General features: G+C 47.0%; 2 protein-coding genes across 2 annotated transcripts in view; one reads left to right on the top strand and one right to left on the bottom strand.

Annotated features, from left to right (window-relative positions):
* ZNF433 (zinc finger protein 433) overlaps positions 1-24,907 on the bottom strand; it is an 83,074-nt gene that overhangs the window by 39,325 nt on the left and 18,842 nt on the right. The gene's annotated exons all lie outside the window — the stretch shown is intronic.
* On the top strand, positions 12,012-24,900 carry LOC117074217 (zinc finger protein 844-like). The gene is made up of 4 exons (XM_033195430.1): positions 12,012-12,318; positions 22,140-22,266; positions 22,472-22,532; positions 23,564-24,900. Exons 1-4 carry the CDS (start codon positions 12,316-12,318, stop codon positions 24,630-24,632), a joined length of 1,260 nt encoding a protein of 419 aa, XP_033051321.1. The 5' UTR covers positions 12,012-12,315; the 3' UTR covers positions 24,633-24,900.

Genomic DNA, 24,907 nt, shown 5'->3' with positions numbered 1-24,907 from the left:
TCCCAGCTACTCGGGAGGCTGAGACGGGAGGATGGCGTGAACCCGGGAGGCGCAGCTTGCAGTAAGCCGAGATCGCGCCACTGCACTCGAGCCTGGGCGACAGAGTGAGACTCCGTCTCAAACAACAACAAGAACAAAAAGATAACATAAAATATTTGTCTTCGACCAAACTTGCTGCAAATTGCTAGAAGGGGCACTGTCGTCTTCCTCACTCCGTGAGCTGTCCCTGCTCTCCTGGCTGATCCCTGTCTTTATTATTTAAAAAAAAAATTTTTTTTTGAGACGGAGTCTCGCTCTGTCGCCCAGGCTGGAGTGTAGTGGCCAGATCTCAGCTCACTGCAAGCTCCGCCTCCCGGGTTTACGCTATTCTCCCGCCTCAGCCTCCCGAGTAGCTGAGACTACAGGCGCCCGCCACCTCGCCCGGCTAGTTTTTTGTATTTTTTAGTAGAAACGGGGTTTCACGTGTTAGCCAGGATGGTCTCGATCTCCTGACCTCGTGATCCGCCCGTTTCAGCCTCCCAAAGTGCTGGGATTACAGGCTTGAGCCACCGCGCCCGGCTATTATTTAAAAATTTTAAAAGTGGCCGGTAGCCGGGCACAGTGGCTCACGCCTGTAATCCCAGCACTTTGGGAGGCCAAGGCGGGTGGATCACTTGAGGTCAGGAGTTTGAGACCAGCCTGGCCAATATGAAGAAACCCCATCTCTACTAAAAGTACAAAAATTAGCCAGGTTTGGTGGCTGGCTAATTTTCTAGCCAAGCCTCTTCCTTTCTCACTCTACTAAGCTGTCTTGCTACTAAACCGAATTTACTGACCTCAGGTTGGTATATAATCTTCTCTTTTAGGCCGGGCGTGGTGGCTCAAGCCTGTAATCCCAGCACTTTGGGAGGCCGAGACGGGCGGATCACGAGGTCAGGAGATCGAGACCATCCTGGCTAACACGGTGAAACCCCGTCTCTACTAAAAAATACACAAAACTAGCCGGGCGAGGTGGCGGGCGTCTGTAGTCCCAGCTACTGGGGAGGCTGAGGCAGGAGAATGGCGTAAACCCGGGAGGCGGAGCTTGCAGTGAGCTGAGATCTGGCCACTGCACTCCAGCCTGGGCAACAGAGTGAGACTCTGCCTCAAAAAAAAAAAAAAAATCTTCTCTTTTATAGCTGGGTGGGTCTTCATTCTGAAGGTTCCCATGTATACATGTTAAATACATTTGCATGCCTTCTTTTCTATTAATTAATCTGCCTCAGATCAATTAGTTTTTGTCTTAATTTAATTTAATGTAACTTAATTTAGGAGAGCTAAGTAATTAAACATGAGGCCAAAGTACATAGGAAAGTGGCAGCCCTTTATTGCAAATATGCACACACTCTCGGGCGAGGTTCTCTGGTCCTCAGGTGTAGGGGGGCCAGGGAAGTCTGCGCCCGGCGCCCTCGTGTGAGATTCCCCGGTCCACGAATGGGGGGCCCTAAGAAGTCACACCGGCTCCTGCCTGCAGCGGACTTTTATGCATTGGTACTGGAAGGGGGAGGGCAGTGGGCGGGATAAGGGTGTGATAGGGGCATCTCCATAGGCGAGGCCTGGTAAGTTTCGAGCTCTTCGGATGACGTCACCCGGCGCATGCTCGGTTGATCTGCATCTTCCAGGGCGCGGGCTGCATTTTCCCGCGCGCGGGAAAGTTGATGAGGAAGAACCCAGAAGCAACATGGATTGTGCCCTCTTGTTCACCTTCCTCCATCTTGTCCTTTGTCCCTCACCCAAACAGTTTTCAGCAAACCTTTAGGACACCAAGAGTCTATCACCCCCACAAAGCCATCCCCTTGTCTCAGGGCAGGAGGTGAAACAGGTCAAGCATGCCTGTTCCAGGAGGGAGAGACAGATATCCTGCAGTGGGGCAGGAATTGGGATGAGGGTGTATGTGAGGACCCATCTTCTCCTCACAGTGTGGAAACTCTCCCTCCTCCCCACACCTTCATTTTCATTAGCAGGAAATTCTCACCTGGAGTCAGTTTCATCTTATTACCCGAAAGGGGTACCAATCCAGACCCCAAAACAGAGTTCTTGGACCTCATGCAAGAACTAATTCAGAGTGAGTCCATAAAGTAAAAGCAAGTTTATTAGAGAAGTAAAGAAACAAAAGAATGGCTACTCCATAGCCATGGTCTGCTTGACAGAGTATATTTATAGTTATTTCCTGATTATGTGCTAAACAAGGGGTGGATTATTCATGAGTGTTCTGGGAAAGGGGCAGGCAATTCCCAGAACTGAGGGTTCCTACCCCTTGTCATACCACACAGGGTAACATCTGAACATTGCCATGGTATTTGTAAAGTGTCATGGTGCTGGCAGGAGTGTCTGTTAGCATGTTAATGCATTATAATTAGTGTATAACAAGCAGTGAGGACCACATGAGGTCACTTTCTTTTCTTTTCTTTTCTTTTTTTTTTTGAGACAGTCTCACTCCCTCGCCCAGGCTGGAGTACAGCAGCACAATCATAACTCACTGCATGCAGCCTCTCTGCCTTCCTGCAGCCTCTGCCTCCCGGGCTCAAGCAATCCTCCCAGCTCAGCCTCCCGAGTGCTGAGACTACAGGCGCAGGCCACGACAACCAGCTAATTTTTGTATTTTTTGTAGAGATGGGGTGCCACTGTGTTGCCCAGGGTGGCAGAGGTCACTTTCGTCGCCATCTTGGTTTTGGTGGGCATTCTGTTTTATCAGTGGGGTCTTTATGACCTGTATCTTGTGATACCAGTCCTGCCGTCCTCCTAGCTCATCCTGTGACTAAGAATGCTTAACCACCTGCAAATTCAGCCCAGTAGGTCTCACCCTTATTTTACCCAGCCTCTATTCAAGATGTCAGGCCTCTGAGCCCAAGTCAAGCCATTGCATCCCCTGTGACTTGCACGTATACACCCAGATGGCCTGAAGTAACTGAAGAATCACAAAAGAAGTGAAAATGCCCTGCCCCACCTTAACTGATGACATTCCACCACAAAAGAAGTGAAAATGGCCAGTCCTTGCCTTAAGTGATGACATTACCTTGTGAAATTCCCTTTGTGGCTCATCCTGGCTCAAAAAGCTCCCCCACTGAGCACCTTGTGACCCCCACTCCTGCCCCCCAGAGAACAACCCCCCTTTGACTGTAATTTTCCTTTACCTACCCAAATCCTATAAAACGGTCCCACCCTTATCTCCCTTCCCTGACTCTCTTTTCGGACTCAGCCCACCTGTGCCCAGGTGATTAAAAAGCTTTATTGCTCACACAAAGCCTATTTGGTGGTCTCTTCACATGGACGCGCATAACACAAGATGAATTCACTCCGGTTCAAACAGTCTGACTTTCTGACTTTATAAATAAAGTCAACTTTAGAAACCCTTTGTTCATAACACAACCCAATTTGTTCTCTGAGCCTGACCTTCACAGATTTTCTTCATATATATAAATTACAGTCTGTCCCCAGCGACCCTGTGCATGCCAAAATCAAAACACTGTCCAGAAAATAGCTCCAGGCTTCAGAGGTACAATCCCAGATAGGACAGAACCCACAAGCGCATCTGCACGTTGGTCTCCTGCCTTCCAGGTCTCTGCAACTTCCCAGAATCCACACTTCTTCTGGAGCTGGAGGCCACTTTCAAGGAGGGTCGGGCTTCCGCAGAAGCCCCAGGGGAGCTCCCTTTCCCTCCTTTTGCAAACTCCAGACTGGCCTCAACGGGGCGTCATTGGCCTCGGGCTCTGCTGCCCCCTGCAGGTTATTTAGCCGCTTCTCACCCCGTTATTCAGTTCCTAGAGACAAACACCCTATATCCCAGTGTGTGAATAAGACACCAGCAGCGTCTCTGCTTTCCTCCTGTGGTGTTTTTTGTTTCTTTGTTTTGAGACTGAGTCTCGCTCAGTCCCCCAGGCAGGAGTGCAGTGGCGCGATCTTGGCTCACTGCAAGCTGCGCCTCCCGGGTTCACGCCATTCTCCAGCTTCTGCCTCCGGAGTAGCTGGGACTACAGGCGCCCGCCACCAAGCCCGGCTAAATTTTTTGTATCTTTTTAGTAGAGACAGGGTTTCACCGTGTTAGCCAGGATGGTCTCGATCTCCTGACCTCGTGATCCGCCCGCCTCGGCCTCCCAAAGTGCTGGAATTACAGGTTTCAGCCATCGCGCCCGGCCTCCTGTGTGTTATGTATGACATAAGGAAAAACAGGCTGGGTGCGGTGGCTCATGACTGTAATCCCAGCACTTTGGGAGGCCAAGGAGGGCAGATCACTTGAGGTCAAGAGCTGCAGACCAGCCTGGGCAATATGGTGAAACCATGTATTAAAAATGCAAAAAAAAAAAAAAAAAAACAAAAAAAAGGCCGGGCGCGGTGGCTCAAGCCTGTAATCCCAGCACTTTGGGAGGCCGAAACGGGCGGATCACGAGATCAGGAGATCGAGACCATCCTGGCTAACACGGTGAAACCCCGTCTCTACTAAAAAATACAAAAAACTAGCCGGGCGAGGTGGCGGGAGCCTGTAGTCCCAGCTACTCGGGAGGCTGAGGCAGGAGAATGGCATAAACCCGGGAGGCGGAGCCTGTAGTGAGCTGAGATCCGGCCACTACACTCCAGCCTGGGCCACAGAGCGGGACTCCGTCTCACAAAAACAAAACAAAACAAAACAAAAAAAATGGCCGGGCGTGGTGGCTGACTCCTGTAATCCCAGCACTTTAATCCCAGCACTTTGGGAGGCCAAAGTGGGCAGATCACAAGGTCAGGAGTTCGAGACCAGCAGCCTGGCCAACATAGTGAAACCTTGTCTCTACCAAAAATACAAAAAATTAGCCAGGCATGGTGGCAACCGCCTGTAGTCCCAGCTACTTGGGGAGCTGAGGAAGGAGAATCGCTTGAACCCGGGAGGCAGAGATTGTGGTGAGCCGAGATCACGTCACTGCACTCCAGCCTGGGCAACAAGAGTGAAACTCCGTCTCAAAAAAAAAAAAAAAAAATTTCGCCAGGCGAATAGCTTGAACCTGCGAGGTGGAGGTTGCAGTGAACCGAGATGGCACCACTGCACTCCATCCTGGGTGACAGAAGGAGACTCCATCAGAAAGAAAAGAAAGGAAGGAAAAAGGAAGGGAAGGGAAAGGGAAGGAAAAAGGAAAGGAAGGGAAAGGGAAGGAAGGGGAGGGGAGAAGAGGGGATGGTAGGGGAGGAGAGGGGGTCGGGAGGGGTGTGCAGCCCAGGAGGAGAAGGAAGGGGGCCAGGGAGGCTTAGTCAGTGGGCAGTGGGTATGTGGGTGTGTGCCCTGTCAGCCTCGCATTGTGCAAAAGATCAGAATTCAGTTGTGAGTTTATGAAAGTGAAAAGCAGGGAATGGCCATTCTGTAAAACACACATTTCAAAGAAATGGGCTCAGTTCTTCCTTGCTCAGACTCATTTTCACAACCCCAAACCCTCTGCAGGTCACGTTTCTTCCTTTCATTTTGGTCTTGGCCTGAACCCTACCTGCTTTCCTTGCACCCTTGTTCCCAGACCAAACCGAGGATTGGGCTGCTTATTCTCTGTGCTCAATAAGGAGATGCAGATGTACTGAGAAAGAAGAGAGTTGCTTGCTTTTTTTTTTTTTTTTTTGAGATGGAGGCTTGCTCTGTCACCCAGGCTGGAGTGCAGTGGCGTGATCTTGGCTCACTGCAACCTCCACCTCTCTGGTTCAAGCGATTCTTGTGCCTCACTCAGCCTCTTCGGTAACTGACATTACAGCCATGCACCACCACACCTGGCTAATTGTTTTCTTTTTCTTTTCTTTTCTTTTTTTTTTTTTTTTTGAGACGGAGTCTTGCTCTGTCGCCCAGGCTGGAGTGCAGTGGCACCATCTCAGCTCGCTGCAAGCTCCGCCTCCCGGGTTCACACCATTCTCCCGCCTCAGCCTCCCAAGTAGCTGGGACTACAGGTGCCCGCCACCACACCCGGCTAATTTTTTGTATTTTTAGTAGAGATGGGGTTTCACCGTGTTAGCCAGGATGGTCTCAATCTCCTGACCTCGTGATCTGCCTGTCTCAGCCTCCCAAAGTGCTGGGATTACAGGCGTCAGCCACCGCACCCATCCCATGCCTGGCTAATTTTTGTATTTTTAGTAGAGACGGGGTTTAACCATGCTGGCCTCCAACTCCTGGCCTCAGTGATCTGCCTGCCTGGGCAGCCCAAAGTGCTGGGATTACAGGTGTGAGCCACCACGCCTGGCCTAGGTTTTTAACGGTATTCCTAAAGAAACACAAATCATGGCATAAGCGTATCCTCTCTAGAAAAATAATTAAATACAATGGTTGAAGTAAGAGTAGAAACTCCCCCTTGGAGTCTTCTCCCTTAATGTGACACAAACATCATGGGTGAGTTTCCCAGACAGGATTCCTCCACAACTTTTTTTTCTTTTTTTTTTTTTTTGAGACAGAGTTTTGCTTTTGTTGCCCAGGCTGGAGTGCAATGGCGCGATTTCAGCTCACCAAAACCTCCGCCTCCTGGGTTCAAGCGATTCTCCTGCCTCAGCCTCCCAAGTATCTGGGATTACAGGCATGCGCCACCACACCCGACTAATTTTTGTATTTTTAGTAGAGACGGGGTTTCTCCATGTTGGTCAGGCTGATCTTGAACTCCCGACCCCAGATGATCTGCCTGCCTTGCGCTCCCAAAGTGCTGGATTACAGGCGTGAACCACTGTACCCGGCTTCCCCCACAACTTATTACAGGCTGCCGAAAGAGTCAGGCAAAACAGTGCTAGCATCCTCGTTTTCTCTGAAAAATGTGTGCTATCCCTCCCCTCGGCCTCTCGCACACCCTACTCCCTGTCTTTGCTTTCTTCCTGCCCCCCATTGTGTCCAGCCAGTGCCATTGTGTCCAGACCGTGGGTTCCTCAGTGGCCATTGCCTCCACCACCATGATCTGGAATTTTTTTTTTAAATTAATAGAGATGTGGGCTCACTATTTTGCTCAGGCATTTCTTGAACTCCTGAGTTCAAGTGATCCTCTGGCCTCAGCCTCCCAAACCGATAGAATTATGGGCGCAAGCCACCATGCCCAGCCTAGAAGTCTTTTAATGCATTTACATTTTCCTAGAATTTTCCTTCTTTACGTATACACACAGGAGGAAGGCAGGGACTCTGTTGGTTTCTTGTTTTTAAAAGATGAGATTGAAGATCTTTTTATCTGATCATGGAGGTGAAATGCAGGTGAATAACCTGCAGGGGGCCAGCAGAGCCTGAGGTCAGTGACTCCATGCGGAGGCCAGCCTGGAACCTTCAAAGGGAAGAAAATGGAGCTTCCCTGAGGGCTTCCCAGGCAGCCCTCCCTCCCCTGCAGGTGGTATCCAGCTGCGCAGAGCAGCTGCAGAATGGGTGTGCATTCTGAGAGGGTGCAGAGGCCTGGAAAGCTGGAAACCTTAGTGCAGATCCCCTGGGGGTTCTGTCCTTTCTGGGTTTGCATGTCTGGAGCCTGGGGCCATTTTCTGGACAGTGCTTTGGTTTTGATATGTGTAGCGTCACTAGGGTCATATTGTAATTTGTATATATAAAGAAAATGTGTCCAGGCACCCTGGCTCTTGTCTCTAATCCCAACACTTTGGGAGGGCGAGGTGGGTGATTAGGTTGAGCACCGGAGTTCAAGATCAGCCTGGGCAACATGGTGAGACCCCATCACTACAAAAAATACAAAAATTAGCTGGGTGTGGTGATGCATGCATGTATCCCCAGCTACTAAGAAGGCTGAGGTGGGAGGAACGATTGAGCCCTGGAGGCTGCAGTGAGCTGTGATCGCACCACCACACTTAAGCCTGGGTGACAGTGAGACTCTGTCTCCAAAAAAAAATGTGTGGTAAGTCAGGCTCAGAGACAGAATTGTTTGGGAGGTTGAGAAAGAGTTTATGAAGTTAGCAGTTTATTTAGGTCACAAACTTCAACTCACCCCAGGTGAGAGTTTCCTGATGGTGAAAATAAAGTTCTGGAAGGATCGAGCATTTCCACACTGTGACGAGGAATGTGGGTGTGAGAAAGCCTTGGCCTTGCCTCATGTCACATTATCTTGCCCTGCAGAACATCTGTCTCTCCCTCCTGATGTAGTCTTGCCTGGCCTCATCTGGGCTCCCCTCCTGCTCTGAGGCAAGGGGATGGCTTTGATGGGGCAATAGGCTCTTGACCCCCAAAATATTAGCTAAAATATCATTGACATAAAGGTGATTAATATGAGAAAAGGCATATGAACTTATTTACCATGTATACAGGGCTGCCTTTAGTAAGAAGACCCACCCAACAATAAGACAGAAAAGCTTATATACCATCTTGAGGCTGTTACCAGGAAGGGGTCCTAATTCAGACCTCGAGAGAGTTCTTGGTTCGCATGAAAGAACTCAGGGTGAGTCCTTAGAGTAAAGAGAAAGCAAGTTTATTAGAGAAGTAAAGTCTCAGGCCAGGAGCGGTGCCTCATGCCTGTAATACTAGCACTTTGGGAGGCCAAGGCCGCCAGATCGCCTGAGGTCAGGAGTTCAAAACCAGCCTGGGCAACACGGTGAAACCCCATCTCTACTAAATATACAAAAAAATAGGCCGGGCGCGGTGGCTCAAGCCTGTAATCCCAGCACTTTGGGAGGCCGAGACGGGCGGATCACGAGGTCAGCAGATCGAGACCATCCTGGCTAATACAGTGAAACCCCGTCTCTACTAAAAAATACAAAAAACTAGCTGGGCGAGGTGGCGGGCACCTGTAGTCCCAGCTACTCGGGAGGCTGAGGCAGGAGAATGGCGTAAACCTGGGAGGCGCAGCTTGCAGTGAGCTGAGATCCAGCCACTGCACTCCAGCCTGGGCGACAGAGCGAGACTCCGTCTCAAAAAAAAAAAAAAAAAAAAAAAGCCAGGCTTGGCTGCATGTGCCTGTAGTCCCAGCAACTCAGGAGGCTGAAGCAGGAAACTTGCATGAACCCGGGAGGTGGAGGTTGCAGTGAGCTGAGATTGTGCCACCACACTCCAGCCTGGGCAATAGAGCGAGACTCCGCCTAAAAAAAAAAAAATGAATTGAGTTTAACATCAATACTAATTATAATTTTTATGTTAAATTATTGTGTGTCACAGAAATGACCAGACCTTAGCAATGGATGTTCTTGGCTGGGTGCGGTGGCTCAAAGTGCTGTAATCCCAGCACTTTGGGAGGCCAAGGTGGGTGGATCATGAGGTCAGGGGTTCAAGACCAGCCTGGCCAAAATGGTGAAACCCTGTCTCTACTAAAAATACAAAAAATTAACTGGGTGTGGTGGTACATACCCGTAATCCCAACTACTCAGGAGGCTGTGGCAGGAGAATTGCTTGAACCCAGGAGGTTGAGGTTGCAGTGAGCCAAGATTGTGCCACTGTACTCCAGACTGGCAACAGAGTGAGACTCTGTCTCAAAAACAAACAAAACAAAACAAACAATGGGTGTTCTAAGATTTGTCATCTACAATTGGTTTCAGTTTAATTTTTTTTTATTATTATTTTTTTGAGACAGAGTCGCTCCGTCACCCAGGCTGGAGTGCAATGGCGTGATCTTGGCTCACTGCAACTTCTGCCTCCCAGGTTCAAGTGATTCTCCTGCCTCAGCCTCCTGAGTAACTGGGATTATAGGTATGCACCACCAACGCCTGGCTAATTGTGTATTTTTAGTAGAAACAGGGTTTCTCCATGTTGGTCAGGCTGGTCTCGAACTCCCAACCTCAGGTGATTTGCCAGCTTCAGCCTCCCAAAGTACTGGGATTACAGGCATTAGCCACTGTGCCCAGCCTAGTTCGATTATTTTTAAGTTAGTTTTATAATCAGCTATAGGACTCTAACAGGTGCTCTTGAAGGCAAGTTTCTGTTAACTTTAGAAATTGTAGCATTAGGCGGGGGGCGGTGGCTCAAGCCTGTAATCCCAGCACTTTGAGAGGCCGAGACGGGTGGATCACGAGGTCAGGAGATCGAGACCATCCTGGCTAACATGGTGAAACCCCGTCTCTACTAAAAAATACAAAAAGCTAGCCGGGCGAGGTGGCGGGCGCCTGTAGTCCCAGCTACTGGGGAGGCTGAGGCAGGAGAATGGCGTAAACCTGGGAGGCGGAGCTTGCAGTGAGCTGACATCCGGCCACGGCACTCAAGCCTGGGCGACAGAGCGAGACTCCGTCTCAAAAAAAAAAAAAAAAAAAAAAAAAAAGAAATTGTAGCATTAAAATAATAATAATAAAAAACCCCAGGTGGACGAGAAACAAAAAAATAAAAATAATTTTAAAACTATAAGACTCCTGTCGCCGGGCGCGGTGGCTCAAGCCTGTAATCCCAGCACTTTGGGAGGCCGAGACGGGCGGATCACGAGGTCAGGAGATCGAGACCATCCTGGCTAACACGGTGAAACCCCGTTTCTACTAAAAATACAAAAACTAGCTGGGCGAGGTGGCGGGCGCCTGTAGTCCCAGCTACTCGGGAGGCTGAGGCAGGAGAATGGCGTAAACCCGGGAGGCGGAGCTTGCAGTGAGCTGAGATCCGGCCACTGCACTCCAGTCCGGGCGACAGAGTGAGACTCCGCCTCAAAAAAAAAAAAAAAGAAAAGACTCCTGTCAAGTACTAATGTGTTCATAAATGTTGAGCAGAAGTTTATTACATAGACTGAACTAAGGAAGACTGAAATAATCTTTTTATAGCTTTTTGTTTAAAATATTGCTAATTATTTTGTTTTTCAAAGTCCAGAAAAACATTTATTTTGTTTTTTGAGATGGAGTCTCACTTTGTCACCCAGGCTGGAGTGCAATGACTCAATCTCAGCATCTCGTTCACTGCAACCTCCGCCTCCCAGGTTCAAGTAATTCTCCTGCCTCAGCCTCCAGAGTAGCTGGGATTACAGGCACCTGCCACCAGGCCCGGCTAATTTCTGTATTTTTTGGTGGAGACTGGGGTTTGTCATGTTGGCCAGCGGGTCTTGAACTCCCGACCTCAGGTGATCTGCCTGCCTTGGTCTCCCAAAGTGCTGGGATTACAGGCGTGAGCCACCGTGCCTGGCCATAGGTCTCACTTTCTTTATGGCCCAGGACAAATAGCCCTCCTAAACAAATAATGTAGATAACTCACAAATTTCTTGTTTACCATCAAAAACCTCGATTTATCAAATATTTCAGCTGACAGAACAATGCAAGCTCCCAAGTTGCATTCTATAAAATCTCTAGCAAACCTTTGTTTCTTTACAGCCAGCTCCCTTCTCTGGTTCTGCCTGTTGCCTTCTTGCAAGGTACTTTCATACTTTTCTTAATAAATCTGCCTTTCTTTCTTTCTTTCTTTCTTTTTTTTTTTTTTTTTTTAACCTACAACTGTCTTGGTAAATTCCTCTTTTTTTTTTTGAGACGGAGTCTTGCTCTGTTGCCCAGGCTGGAATGCAGTGGCGCAATCTCGGTTCACTGCAGCCTTTGCCTCCCGGGTTCCAGCGATTCTCCTGCCTCAGCCTCCTGGGTAAGCTGGGATAACAGGCAACTGCCACCACGCCCGGCTAATTTTTGTATTTTTAGTAAAGATGGGGTTTTGCCATGTTGGCCAGGCTGATTTCGAACTCCTGACCTCAGGTGATCACCTACCTTGGTATCCCAAAGTGCTGGGATTACAGGCGTGAGCCACCCCATCCGGCTTTCCAGACTTTCAAAGGTGTCAGACTCTCAGTTTCTCCTGGATCAGGGAAAGAGAAAAGAGGAGAGGGTGCATAGCTTCACTAATGGAGATACTCCATAGATGCAAATTTCCTCCCCAGAAGACAGCTGTGCAAGGGCAAAGCTGCAGCCATTCGAAATTGCCGAAGAAATATATTTTTGAATAAAATATTTTAATTGCTTTCACCTCTATTAAACATGGAGTCTGGAACTCCCTGCACACATTTATGACACTGTGCAGGACGAAGAAACAGGGACAGACCATTGACAGAGCCACTTCTAGTAATTAAGACGAGCAAGTTTGGCCGAAATGCAAACTTTCAAAGAGCAGGGCGCAGAGAGGGAACTTGACCTTGGACTGTGGCTAGAAGCGGTCATTTCTGCCGGGCTTGGCCCTGTTACCCAGGACTTCTGCAGTCACTCAGGACGCAGGGGGCGGGGCCTGGCGCCCCACCCAATCAGAGTCGCTGGGTGGGGCCCGGCCAACTGTTTATCCGCGGGAAGAACCGGGTCATATTCCCGCTCTGCTCAGTCTTTGGCTTCCCCAGCCGGGTGAGGTTGGCACCCCGTTTTTCCTGCTCTGAGAGGGACCGGTTGCCACCGCCATACTTCTGTAGCTCTGTCGTCTGCGTTGTCCTGCTCTGGACGTGGGAGTTAACTGAAAGCGAGGAAATGGTGAGTGTGAGCCCCCGCTGGGAGTCCCGACGTATGGGGCGGGTGGGCAGGGGCTGGTTGGAACCGGATGGAACTGGCTGTGCCAGGACCCGGACCTCCCCGCGGCGACTCCGGGTCTGGAGCCCGAGTACCCCTGGCGCGGCTAGGCCTTCGGTCCAGTCGGCCGCCCGGTGCGGCTGGGCCGACAGCCGGAACCCCGGGCGCCCTGTCTCGTCTCTGCGCGCGGACTGCGGCCCCAGCCCCAGGGCCCTCTCTGGACAGCTCCGCACCCGGAGCCCCGAGTCTCTTCATATTGTGCGGGGGTCACGGGAGGGTCATGGAGGCAATCCCGCCTCGGGTGTGGGGTTCGTGCGGGAGGAGCTGCGCTGTGAGGCCTCCAGTGCCCCCTTTCTCCTGTTAAAACTTAAACAGGCCCCGTGCTGGGAATAAAGGCGTCAGCCACAGCGCCTGGCCTAGCGTGGAGAACTTGTGACAGTGGATAACTGTTTTCCCTGTTATCTGTGGCGTAGAGCTTGGCAACTGCTGTCGTGTTTGTGTTCACATCATGATCAATGAGTACTAGATGCTTTTTTTCTTTCTTTCTTTCTTTCTTTTTGAAAGGGAGTTTCGCTCTTGTCTCCCAGGCTGGAGTGCAGTGGCGCGATCTCGGCTCACTACAACGTCCGCCTCCCGGGTTCAAACGATTCTCCTGCCTCAGCCTCCCGAGTAGCTGGGATTACAGGCGCCCGCCACCATGCCTAGCTAATTTTTTTTGTATTTTTAGTAGAGACGGGGTTTCACCATGTTGGCCAGGCTGGTCTACTAAAAATACAAATATTAGCCAGGTGTGGTGTCACGTGCCTGTAATCTCAGCTACTCAGGAGGCTGAGGCAGGAGAATTGCTTGAACCCGGGTGGTGGAGGTTGCAGTGAGCCGGGATTATGCTACTGCACTCCAGCCTGGCAACAAGTCTGTCTCCAAAAATAATAATAAGAAGAATAAATAAATAAAAAATAAAGCAATTTAAAGTTCTAATGGCTTCAATTGGAATTATTGACTTCCACAAACGTGTGTATTGTCTGAAAGGATTAGATATTTTTGCTTTCCATTTTGTGGTATGAAATGCAAATGCCTTATAATTTCCTTTCCATGTGTAAACCTGAACTTGAGTTTGAAGGATTTTGCTAGATTCTTCAAACACTAGGTGTTTTCTCATTGAATCAGGCCTGAGCCCAGTGACTGCAAGCTAAGGTCAATCAGAAGCCTGCAAAGAGAGGTCATTGAAGGCTCATTTGTTTCTTGCTGGGGAGCCTCCCCTGCAGTGTCCCAGCTGCTCACACTGACCATGGGATGAGCCCTTTATGCTGAGAGAATCTGAGAGTACTGGAAAACTGGGGATCCACAGGCAGATGCGGTGGGTCAGCGATGCCCTTCTGAGGCTAGTTGTCCTAAGGTTGTTTCTAAACATTTTTAATGAAACAGATGTGGATTTAGGTAAAGAATGACTTTTCTTTTTGTTCTTTTTTTCTTTTTCTTTTTTTTTTTTAGACCAAGTCTCGCTCTGTCACCCAGGCTGGAGTGCAGTGGTGTGATCTCGGCTCACTGCAACCTCTGCCTTCTGGGTTCACGCCATTCTCCTGCCTCAGCCTCCCGAATATCTGGGACTACAGGCACCTGCCACCACGCCTGGCTAACTTTTGTATTTTTTTTTTTTTGAGACGGAGTCTCACTTTGTTGCCCAGGCTGGAGTGCAGTGGCGTGATCTCAGCTCAATGCAAGCTCTGCCTCCTGGGTTCACGCTATTCTCCTGCCTCAGCCTCCGAGTAGCTGGGACTACAGGCACGCACCACTACGCCTGGCTAATTTTTTGTATTTTTAGTTGAGACGGGGTTTCACCGTGTTAGCCAGGATGGTCTTGATCTCCTGACCTCGTGATCCGCCCGCCTTGGCCTCCCAAAGTGCTAGGATTACAGGCATGAGCCACTGCACCCGGCTACTTTTGTATTTTTTTAGTGGAGACAGGGTTTCACCATGTTAGCCAGTATGGTCTCAATCTCGTGACCTCAGGTGATCCGCCCGCCTCAGCCTCCCAAAGTGGTGGGAAGTGGTGGGATTATAGGCGTGAGCCACCGTGCCCGGCCTGCGCCCTGCTAATTTTTGTATTTTTAGTAGAGACGGGGTTTCACCGAGTTAGCCAGTATGGTCTCGATCTCCTGACCTTGTGATCCGCCCGCCTTGGCCTCCCAGTGCTGGGATTGCAGGCGTGAGCCACCGCGCCCGGCCCTATTTTGTTTTTTTAAGAAGTAATTCAGGGCCAGTCCATAAAGTGAAAGCAAGTTTCTTATGTAAGTAAAGGAGTAAATAATGGCTACTCCATAGGCAGAGCAGCCGGAGAGCTAATTGTTTAAAAGAGCATGACATGGCTGGGTGCGGTGGCTCATGCCTGTAATCCCAGCACTTTGGGAGGCAGAGACAGGTGGATCACAAGGTCAGGAGATCGAGACCATCCTGGCTAACACAGTGAAACCCTGTCTCTACTAAAAATACAAAAAATTAGCCAGGTGTGGTGGCGGGCGCCTGTTGTCTCAGCTATTCGGGTGGCAGAGGCCGGAGAATGGTATGAACCCAGGAGGCGGAGCTTGCAGTGAGCCGAGATCGCGCTACTGCACTCCAGCCTAGGCGGCAGAGTGAGAAAAACAAAAAAAAAGAGCATGACACCTCCTCTGCCCCTTGCTCCCTCTTTTGCGTATGTGACCCTAGCTCCTCTTGCCTTCCACCATAAGAAGGAACTTCCTGAGGCCCACACCGGAAAGACGATTCCAGTGCCATGCTTCTTGTACAGCCTGTAGAACCATGAGCCACATAAACCTCTTTTCTGTATGATTTATCCTGCCTCAGGTATTTTATAGAATCACAAAACCAACTAACACAGCCCTTGTGCCTTTCTGTGTTTCTGCCTTGGTTTATACAACTGTATGTGCAGTGACAAAAGTCTGTGTGTATGTCAGGGGTGCTGAATGTACATGTCCTATGAATCTGGAAGGCTTGCATTTTCTGGCCTGGTGAGACTAGTAGCACCTCTCTTCCAAGGTGAGCAGGAGGGATGAGAGCACCCCTCCTTGTCTTGTGGGAATTGGGAACGATTAGTTTTGTTTTTCTGTTTGTTTTTTGTGGACCTTGGGAACCTCAGGTGGGAGGTGGTGGCCCCAAACACCCCCAGATCGAGGTGGGCAGGGACGCAGTTAGTTTTTTACTAAGAAGAATGAGAGTAGTTTTGCATTTTCATACCTGTCTTATGGTCGGGTTTTCTTTGTTCTTAGTGCATCTCTTGTCATCTTATGGAATATTCTGTTGTATCTCTAGTTTGAGTGTTTTTATTCATGAGGTGATGTTGAGGTTTGTCATATGACTTTTTCGCATCTATTAGGACATTCTTTTGGTTTTTGATGTTGAGTCTATTATTATGGTGTATTGAATGAAGTTCAGAGATAAAGCAACCTTGCTTTCCTGGATTAAATCCCACTTGATCATGAAGTTTATATGTTGTCATATATAGATAAATTTTCTTTGCAAATATGTTGCTGAAGCTTATGTCAGAATTTAAGGAAGTTTATTTAATACAGTATTATAGTATATCCTGGCATTATCGTGTATAGTGTATCATGTGTATGTGTATATATATAATGTTATATATATGCACACTTGTAGTATATGTATATTGTATGTGATTTAGTTATGGTAGGTAATTGGTAAATATATATAACTTGTACATTATATATAACTACCACATATAAAGGTATTATAGTATATAGCATTAAGCTATTATAGCATCAATTTATATAGTTTTCTCCTCCATAGTATAGTGCACTTCATTTCCATTTCAGCATGCAGAATTATTCAATTACATCAGTCTTATCCTCCCATAGGAACAAAGGAGAATCTCCCTGTCTTGATGCTACAGAAAGTGCCACCCAAAAATCCTCATAATCTTGGACTTAGGGAAAATATTTTCTGACATGACACTGGGAGCACTAGCAGCAAAGAAAAACTATGTCATTTAGACTACATCAAAATTTAAAACTTTTGTGCTTAAAAAAATACCATCAAGAAATTGAAATAGCCAGGCATGGTGGCTCATGCTGGTAATCCCAGTACTTTGGGAGGCTGAGACTGGCAGATCACTTGAGGTCAGGAGTTTGAGACCAGCCTGGTCAACATGGTGAAACCCCGTCTCTACTAAAAATACAAAAATTAGCCAGGCATGGTGGCACATGCCTGTAATCCCAGATACTTGGGAGGCTGAGACAGGAGAATCGCTTGAACCTGGGAAGTGGAGGTTGTGGTGAGCTGAGATCACACCATTACATTCCAGCCTGGGCAACAGAACGAATCCATCTTGAGAAAAAAAAAAGAGGCCAGGTGTGGTGGCTCATGCCTGTAATCCCAGCACTTCAGGAGGCCACGCGGACAAATTGCCTGAGGTCAGGAGTTCAAGACCAGGCTGGCCAACATGGTGAAACTCTGTCTCTACTAAAAATACAAAAATTAACTGGGCATGGTGGTGGGCTCCTGTGAACCCAGCTACTAGCGAGGCTGAGGCAGGAGAATCGCTTAAACCCAGGAAGCAGAGGTTGCAGCGAGCTGAGATCACACCAACTGCACTGTAGCCTGGACGACAGAGTGAGACTCCGTCTCAAAAAAAAAAAAAGAAACTGAAGCGTGTGTGGTCATGCCACACTGAACACATCTGTTCTCTGTAGCTAAGCAGGGTTGGGCCTGGTTAGTAAATGTATAGAAAATGCCTGGGAATACTGGCTGTGGTATGCTTGAAAACAAAAAAAGAAAGGATTTGACAAGATAATTCACCAAATGGAAGAAAACTTCTTTTTTTTTTTTTTTTTTTTTTTTTTTGAGACGGAGTCTCGCGCTGTCACCCAGGCTGGAGTGCTGTGGCCGGATCTCAGCTCACTGCAAGCTCCGCCTCCCGGGTTCACGCCATTCTCCTGCCTCAGCCTCCCGAGTAGCTGGGACTACAGGCGCCGCCACCTCGCCCGGCTAGTTTTTTGTAGTTTTTAGTAGAGACGGGGTTTCACCGTGTTAGTCAGGATGGTCTCGATCTCCTGACCTCGTGATCCGCCCGTCTCGGCCTCCCAAAGTGCTAGGATTACAGGCTTGAGCCACCGCGCCCGGCCGGAAGAAAACTTCTATATTGAATATCTGGTCCATCTTCTTCACATAGGGTGGGGGATGAATTGGTAGCCAGCACTCTGAGGCATCCTGGCCCATTACTGTGGGAGGTGAACTCTATCCTGTAGTCCTCTCTGGCAGTGGTACACCCACGGTCCCCAATCTTACCCAGTTTATGGGGTGACAACAAGAAGTGGTCATCAGGAGAGAAGTCTGACCTGGTGTTTTGGATGTTTGAGTAGGAGGCGCTCTTGGGAAATCCACCTTCCTCCCCACCAGAAGAGAACTTCTTTTTTTTTTTTTTTTTTTTTTTTTTTTTTTTTTTTTTTTTTTTTTTGAGACGGAGTCTCGCTCTGTCACCCAGGCTGGAGTACAGTGGCCGGATCTCAGCTCACTGCAAGCTCCGCCTCCTGGGTTCAGGCCATTCTCCTGCCTCAGCCTCCCAAGTAGCTGGGACTACAGGCGCCCGCCACCTCGCCCGGCTAGTTTTTTGTATTTTTAGTAGAGACGGGGTTTCACTGTGTTCGCCAGGATGGTCTCGATCTCCTGACCTTGTGATCCACCCGTCTCGGCCTCCCAAAGTGCTGGGATTACAGGCTTGAGCCACCGCGCCCGGCCCAGAAGAGAACTTCTTATCACTAATGCACTGCAGACATGTGCATTAGGGTCTCACGTCTAAGTCTGTATTCCTTGTAAAGAGGGATTACACTGAAAACTTGGTGAAAATTTCAAGGAAGATTTTATTGAGCACAATTGCCATATGTGTTGAATAAACCTTATTTTTTGGCTATATGTTATAGTACAATTTAATATGGGAAAGAGATTGAACTCAACCTGAATGCATCAACAAGACAGTTATATCTAAAGAGCAAGGTACCATAGAGGAACTTGGTAAGGTGTCAAGAGTTGGGGAAGAGAATATTAATAAATTATCATAGGTGAGGGAAACAACTTGATTAGATATCAAGTTTGGGGGGATTCTCTCTGAACTCCCTTACTAGGATTTAGCTATAACTGGGCTCTGCAGGACAAACACAAAAGCTAGTCAGGAAGCGGGCTCCGAGGAGCCTTACTAAAGTGTGGTCAAGGAAGGAGTCCTTGAGATCCTCCCAGCCTAGTTCTTGCTAGGGCTGATGATAAATCCTTAAATTTATGGTTTCCTCCCCACATTCCAAAACACTCCCTCATTTCCCCTCTCCAGTGGACATCATTATCAGTCATGTGTCCCCCACGATACATGTGAAACTGCTGCGGTATTTTAATTGTTTACCGTTTCTTTTCCACAAAGCAATAAGTGCTGGGTATATTCAACCCATTTTCCATGTGCCCCGAGAATACTCTTGTCTCTAATCCTAATGTAACATCATATATATTTTCGTTACATTAGGATTAGAAACAAGTTCTGTTTAGAAATTTTATTTTCACACTGAAAATCAATCAGATTTGCTTCAGCTTTAAAGAGTGTGCTTATGTAAAATTAAATGAATGCTGGCAGCAAGCTGCACTGTTTTTTTTTTTTCTAAATAGGAAATGGGTTAAAAATGTATTACTTTATGAATATGAGGAAAGCACTCAATAACCACTAAAAACTACATTATATAAATCCTTGTGCCTGATGACTCCTGGTCCACTGGCCTTCTTTTCATGAGCGTCTTGGCCCTTTTCATATATCTTGCAGGAATGTCATTCAAATACTTTCCCTATCTTTTAATTAGTTAGGTTTTTTTTTTACTTGGTACAATAATTTATTATTATAAAAATATTTAAATTTATTAGCTTTAGGAATTTTACATGTACCGTTGAATTAGTTTGACAAATTTATATAACTCGTCTAAGATGAATAATACTGTATTTTTTTTATGAGTGGCCTTTTGCAATTAGTATAGACTCCTGAATTTTCTTTTCTTTTTTTTTTTGAGATAGAGTCTCACTCTCTTGCCCAGGCTGGAGTGCAGTGGTGCAATCTTGGCTCACTGCAACCTCCACCTCCTGGGTTCAAGCTGTTCTCTGCCTCAGCCTCCCAAGTAGCTGGGATTACAGGCACCCACAACCATGGCCGACTAATTTTTGTATTTTTAGTAGAGACGGGGTTTCACCATCTTAACCAGGCTGGTCTTGAACTCCTGACGTCGTGATTCACCCTGCCTCGGCCTCCCAAAGTGCTGGGATTACAGGCGTGAGCCACTGCGCCCAGCTGAACCCTGAATTTTCTTTTTTTTGAGACAGCGTCTCACTCTGTCACCTAGGCTGGAGTGCAATGGCACAATCTCAGCTCACTGCAACCTCTGCCTTCTGGGTTCAAGCGATTCTCCTGCCTCAGCCTCCTGAGTAGCTGGGATTACAGGTGCATACCACCATGCCCGGCTAATTTTGGTATTTTTAGTAGAGATGAGGGTTCCCCATGTTGGTCAGGCTGGTCTTGAACTCCTGACCTTGAGATCCGTCCACCTCAACCTCCTAAAGTGCTGGGATTACAGGCGTGAGCCACTGTACCTGGCCGAATCCTGAATTTTCATGCTTGTTGTAGCATGGGACAGAAAGTTTTTGTTTGTTTGTTTTTTGAGACGGAGTTTTGCTCTTCTTGCCCAGGCTGGAGTACAATGGCACTATCTCGGCTCACTGCAACCTCTGCCTCCCGGGTACAAGCGATTCTTCTGCCTCAGCCTCCCGAGTAGCTGGGATTACAGGCACTCGCCACCACACCCGGCTAATGTTTTTGTATTTTTAGTAGAGACGGGTTTCACCATGTTGGCCAGGCTGGTCTTGAACTCCTGACCTCAGGTGATCCTCCTGCCTCGGTCTCCCAAAGTGCTGAGATTACAGGCGTGAGCCACCATGCCTGGCCCCAGAATGTTATTTTGTAAGACTAAATACTATCCCACTGTAAGTATATGCATACCACATTTTCTTTATCCATGTAGCCATCAGTGGACATTTGAATTGATCCATCTCTTGGCTATTGTGAACAGTGGTTTTCAAATATCTCTTCAAAGATCCAACTTTCAATTTATATGAATTGAATATAAATAAACCTAGAAATGGGTTGCTGGAAGAAAATATTTTTTTACTAGCTTTTCAGGCACCACCATACTGTTTTCCATAGAGGTTGAGCCATTTTGCAATCCTTTGGTCAGAGCACAGGGGTTCCAATTTCTCAGCATTTTTTCCAAAGTTTATATTTGAGGGGTTTGATTTTTCTTTTTTCTTGAGACAAAGTCTCGTTGTTGTCGCCCAGGCTGGAGTGCAATGGCACCATCTACACTCACTGCAACCTCGCCTCCCGGCTTCAAGCAATTCTCAGCCCCAGCGTCACGAGTAGCTGGGATTACAGGCGCCCACCATCACGCCTGGCTAATTTTTTGTATTTTTGATAGAGACGGGGTTTCACCATGTTGACCAGGCTGGTCTTGAACTCCTGACCTCAGGTGATCCACCCACTTCAGCCTCCCGAAGTGCTGAGATTGCAGGTGTGAGCCACCGCACCCGGCCTTGATTTTTCTTTTCTTTTTAGTTGAATGTAAGAATTCATTATATTTTCTGAATATTGATACTTTTCCAGATACATGATTGCCAGTATTTGCTCAGTGTTATGGGGTACCTTTTCCTTCTGTTTATGGTGTCCCCTCATGAAGAGAACTTTTAAATTTTGATAAATATTTGCCGTTTTGTTAAGAGTGGATGCGCTGGAGTTTTCTTTTCTTTTTTTTTTTTTTTTTTTTTTTTGAGACGGAGTCTCGCTCTGTCACCCAGGTTGGACTGCAGTGGCCGGATCTCAGCTCACTGCAAGCTCTGCCTCCTGGGTTTACGACATTCTCCTGCCTCAGCCTCCCGAGTAGCTGGGACTACAGGCACCCGCCACCACGCCCGGCTAGTTTTTTGTATTTTTTAGTAGAGATGGGGTTTCTCCATGTTAGCCAGGATGGTCTGGATCTCCTGACCTCATGATCCACCCGTCTCGGCCTCCCAAAGTGCTGGGATTACAGGCTTGAGCCACCGCGCCCGGCCGGTGCGCTGGAGTTTTATCCCTGAACCTTGTCTCCTTTCAGCCTTCAGCATTTCATCAGTTACAATGTACGTTTTCCTACCACGGTACTGTTTTTCACAAAATTTCTATTCGTGAGTTTTTTATTTAGATAGTTCTGACTCTCTTATCAGTTGGGTTGGTTGAACACCCTGCAAAATCCAGTTTTTTTGCTTTTGTTGTCTGCGCTTCTATCAAAATAAAATCCCCCTTCTAGGTAATCATCAATGGTTAAACTTTGTGAACAGGCATTTTCAAGGATATATAGCCTCAGGACTGCTAATGTTAACATTTTTTTGCATGTGAATTTAGAGGACTGTATTATGACAGGTGCTGTAAACCCATGCTACAAACAGACATTAAGAGCAGCCCAGGCGGTGCATCTTTCTCCCTGGATTCCATGAAAAGACACATTTTTCTATTCTGCTGTTGGTTTATTGCTTAATTCTGTTCCAGCATCAGAAGTGCTTTATAGAAGAAAGTAAGTGTAGACAGAGAGTAATGGGTCGGATGACCAAGAAATGGAATAAATGTTTAGAGTCCATAGCACCATGGAAACGTCTTAGGAAGAGGGTATAGACCCCCAGTGCTGTCAGTCTCACCCATCCTCCTCTATACATGTGGGATATTTCAGGACTCGGTGGCTTTCGAGGATGTGGCTGTGAACTTCACCCAGGAGGAATGGTCTTTGCTGGATCCTTCCCAGAAGAATCTCTACAGAGAAGTGATGCAGGAAACCTTGAGGAACCTGGCCTCTCTAGGTAAGAATGACAGTATTATGTTCCCCAATGAATGAGACAAGTGTTTCTAGCTCATTAATGCTGTTCCTTGATTTGGAATATGGACAGGCAGTACTTTGATGAATAAATGAGGTATGGCTCTAATGTCCCATGAACATAGAATCTATAGTCATTTTTTCATAATTTTATTTTAATTCAGCACTATTTTTCTGATTCTGTATTTTAGGAGCAAAATGGAAAGACGAGAACATTGAAGATCAGTACAAAAATCCCTATAATAATCTAAGGTGATTTAAACTCACAAGACAAAGCAATGTCTCTCTAGAAAATCTTAGAATGCGAGAATATGTTAAGAAGAAGCAAATAAAGAAAATATGCCTAACATTAAATTTATTTATTCTTAAAATATTCACTCTAAAAACCTATATTTAAATGTGACATAGGCTGGGCACAGTGGCTCACACCTGTAATTTCAACTGTTTGGGAGTTGGAGGTGGGAGGATTGCTTGAGGCCTGGAGTTTGAGAAGAGCCTGAGCAAAATAGCAAGACTTCATCTCAAACAAAGAACTAGCAATACATGCGGCATACACCTGTAGTCCTAGCCACGTCAGAGGCTGAAGCAGGAAGATCACTTGAGTCCAGGAGTTCAAGGGTGCTGTGAACCATGATGATGCCACTGCCAGTGCACTCCAACCTGGGCTATATGGTGACCCTGACTCAAGAAAATGATACAGAAGTTTAGTATTTGTAAAACAGTCAACATGTAAATATTATTAAGAATTTTTGACTGGGCGCGGTGGCTCATGCCTGTAATCCCAGCACTTTGGGAGGCCGTGGTGGGCGGATCACGAGGTCAGGAGATTGAGACCATCCTGGCTAACACGGTGAAACCCCGTCTCTACTAAAAATGCAAAAAAAGTTATCCAGGGGTGGTGGCGGGCGCCTGTATTCCCAGCTACTCGGGAGGCTGAGGCAGAAGAATGGCGTGAACCCAGGAGGTGGAGTTTGCAGTGAGCTGAGATCGCGCCACTGCACTCCAGCCTGGGTGACAGAGTGAGACTCCGTCTCAAAACAAAAAACAAAAAAACCCAATTATCATATAGTGTTTTTCTTTTTTAAATATATGATTTTTAAAAAATAATAGGTATAGATCGACCATCTTGTAGCCATATGGTCCAGTCAACTTCCAACAATTTAGACAGGGTAGAAAGCCTACACTTTCCTGGATAATGTTGAAAATGCAAGTGCCATCCTTGTTAATAAACATAAAATCACTTATAAACAAACCCTCAATAATGTGCTTCTCATTTTTCACAGAAGTCTTCTGGGAGAGAGAGTCGATGAAAATACAGAAGAAAATCATTGTGGAGAAATTTTTAGCCAGATTCCAGATGACACACTGAACAAAAAAACTTCTCCCGGAGTAAAATCATGTGAGAGCAGTGTGTGTGGAGAAGTCTTCCTGGGTCATTCTTCCCTTAATAGGCACATTAGAGCTGATGCTGCTCACAAGCCATCTGAGTATCGGGAATATGGACAGAAGCCATATAAGTGTCAACAACGTAAGAAAGCCTTCAGATGTCATCCCTCCTTTCAAACGGAAGAAAAGGCTCACACTGGAGAAAAACTATATGATTGTAAAGAATGTGGAAAAACCTTCATATCCCGTTCAAGCATTCGAAGACACATGATAATGCACAATGGAGATGGACCTTATAAATGTAAGTTTTGTGGGAAAGCCTGCCCTTGTCTCAGCATATATCTTGTACATGAACGAGTTCACACTGGAGAGAAACCATATGAATGTAAACAATGTGGTAAAGCCTTTAGTTATTCAACTTCCCTTCAAATACATGAAAGAACTCACACTGGAGAGAAGCCTTATGAATGTAAGGAATGTGGGAAAGCATTCGGTAGTCCCAATTCCTTTTATGAACATAAAAGAACTCGCACTGGAGAGAAGCCATATGAATGCAAACAATGTGGAAAAGCCTTCAGATGGTTCCATTCCTTTCAAATACATGAAAGAACTCACAGTGAGGAAAAGCCTTATGAATGTACCAAATGTGGGAAAGCATTCAAGTGTCCCAGTTATCTTTGTAGACATGAAGTGACCCACTCTGCGAAAAAGCCCTATGAATGTAAACAGTGTGGGAAAGCATTATCTTATCTTAACTTTCAAAGACACATGAAAATGCACACTAGAATGAGACCTTATAAATGTAAGACATGTGGAAAAGCCTTTGATTCTCCCAGTTCATTTCTAAGACATGAAAGAACTCACACTGGAGAGAAACCTTATGAATGCAAGCACTGTGGTAAATCCTTTAATCGTTCCAGTTCCTTTCACTATCACGAAAGGACTCACTGGAGAGAAACCCTATGAATGCAAGCAGTGTGGGAAAGCCTTCATTTCTTCCACTTCCTTTCGATATCATGAAAGGACTCACACTGGAGAGAAACCCTATGCTTGTAAGCAACGTGGGAAAGCCTTCAGATCTGCCTCACACCTTCAAATGCATAAAAGGACTCACACTCAAGAGAAACCCTATGAATGTAAGCAGTGTGGTAAAGCCTTCATTTTTTCCACTTCCTTTCAATATCATGAAAGGACTCACACTGGAGAGAAACCCTATGAGTGTAAGCAATGTGGGAAAGCCT

The sequence above is a fragment of the Trachypithecus francoisi genome, unplaced genomic scaffold (assembly GCF_009764315.1).
Source record: "Trachypithecus francoisi isolate TF-2019V2 unplaced genomic scaffold, Tfra_2.0 Lachesis_group5, whole genome shotgun sequence".
Taxonomy (NCBI): domain Eukaryota; kingdom Metazoa; phylum Chordata; class Mammalia; order Primates; family Cercopithecidae; genus Trachypithecus; species Trachypithecus francoisi.
The sequence above is the reverse complement of the archived record's forward strand: the minus strand, read 5'-3'. Positions and strand labels throughout refer to the sequence as shown.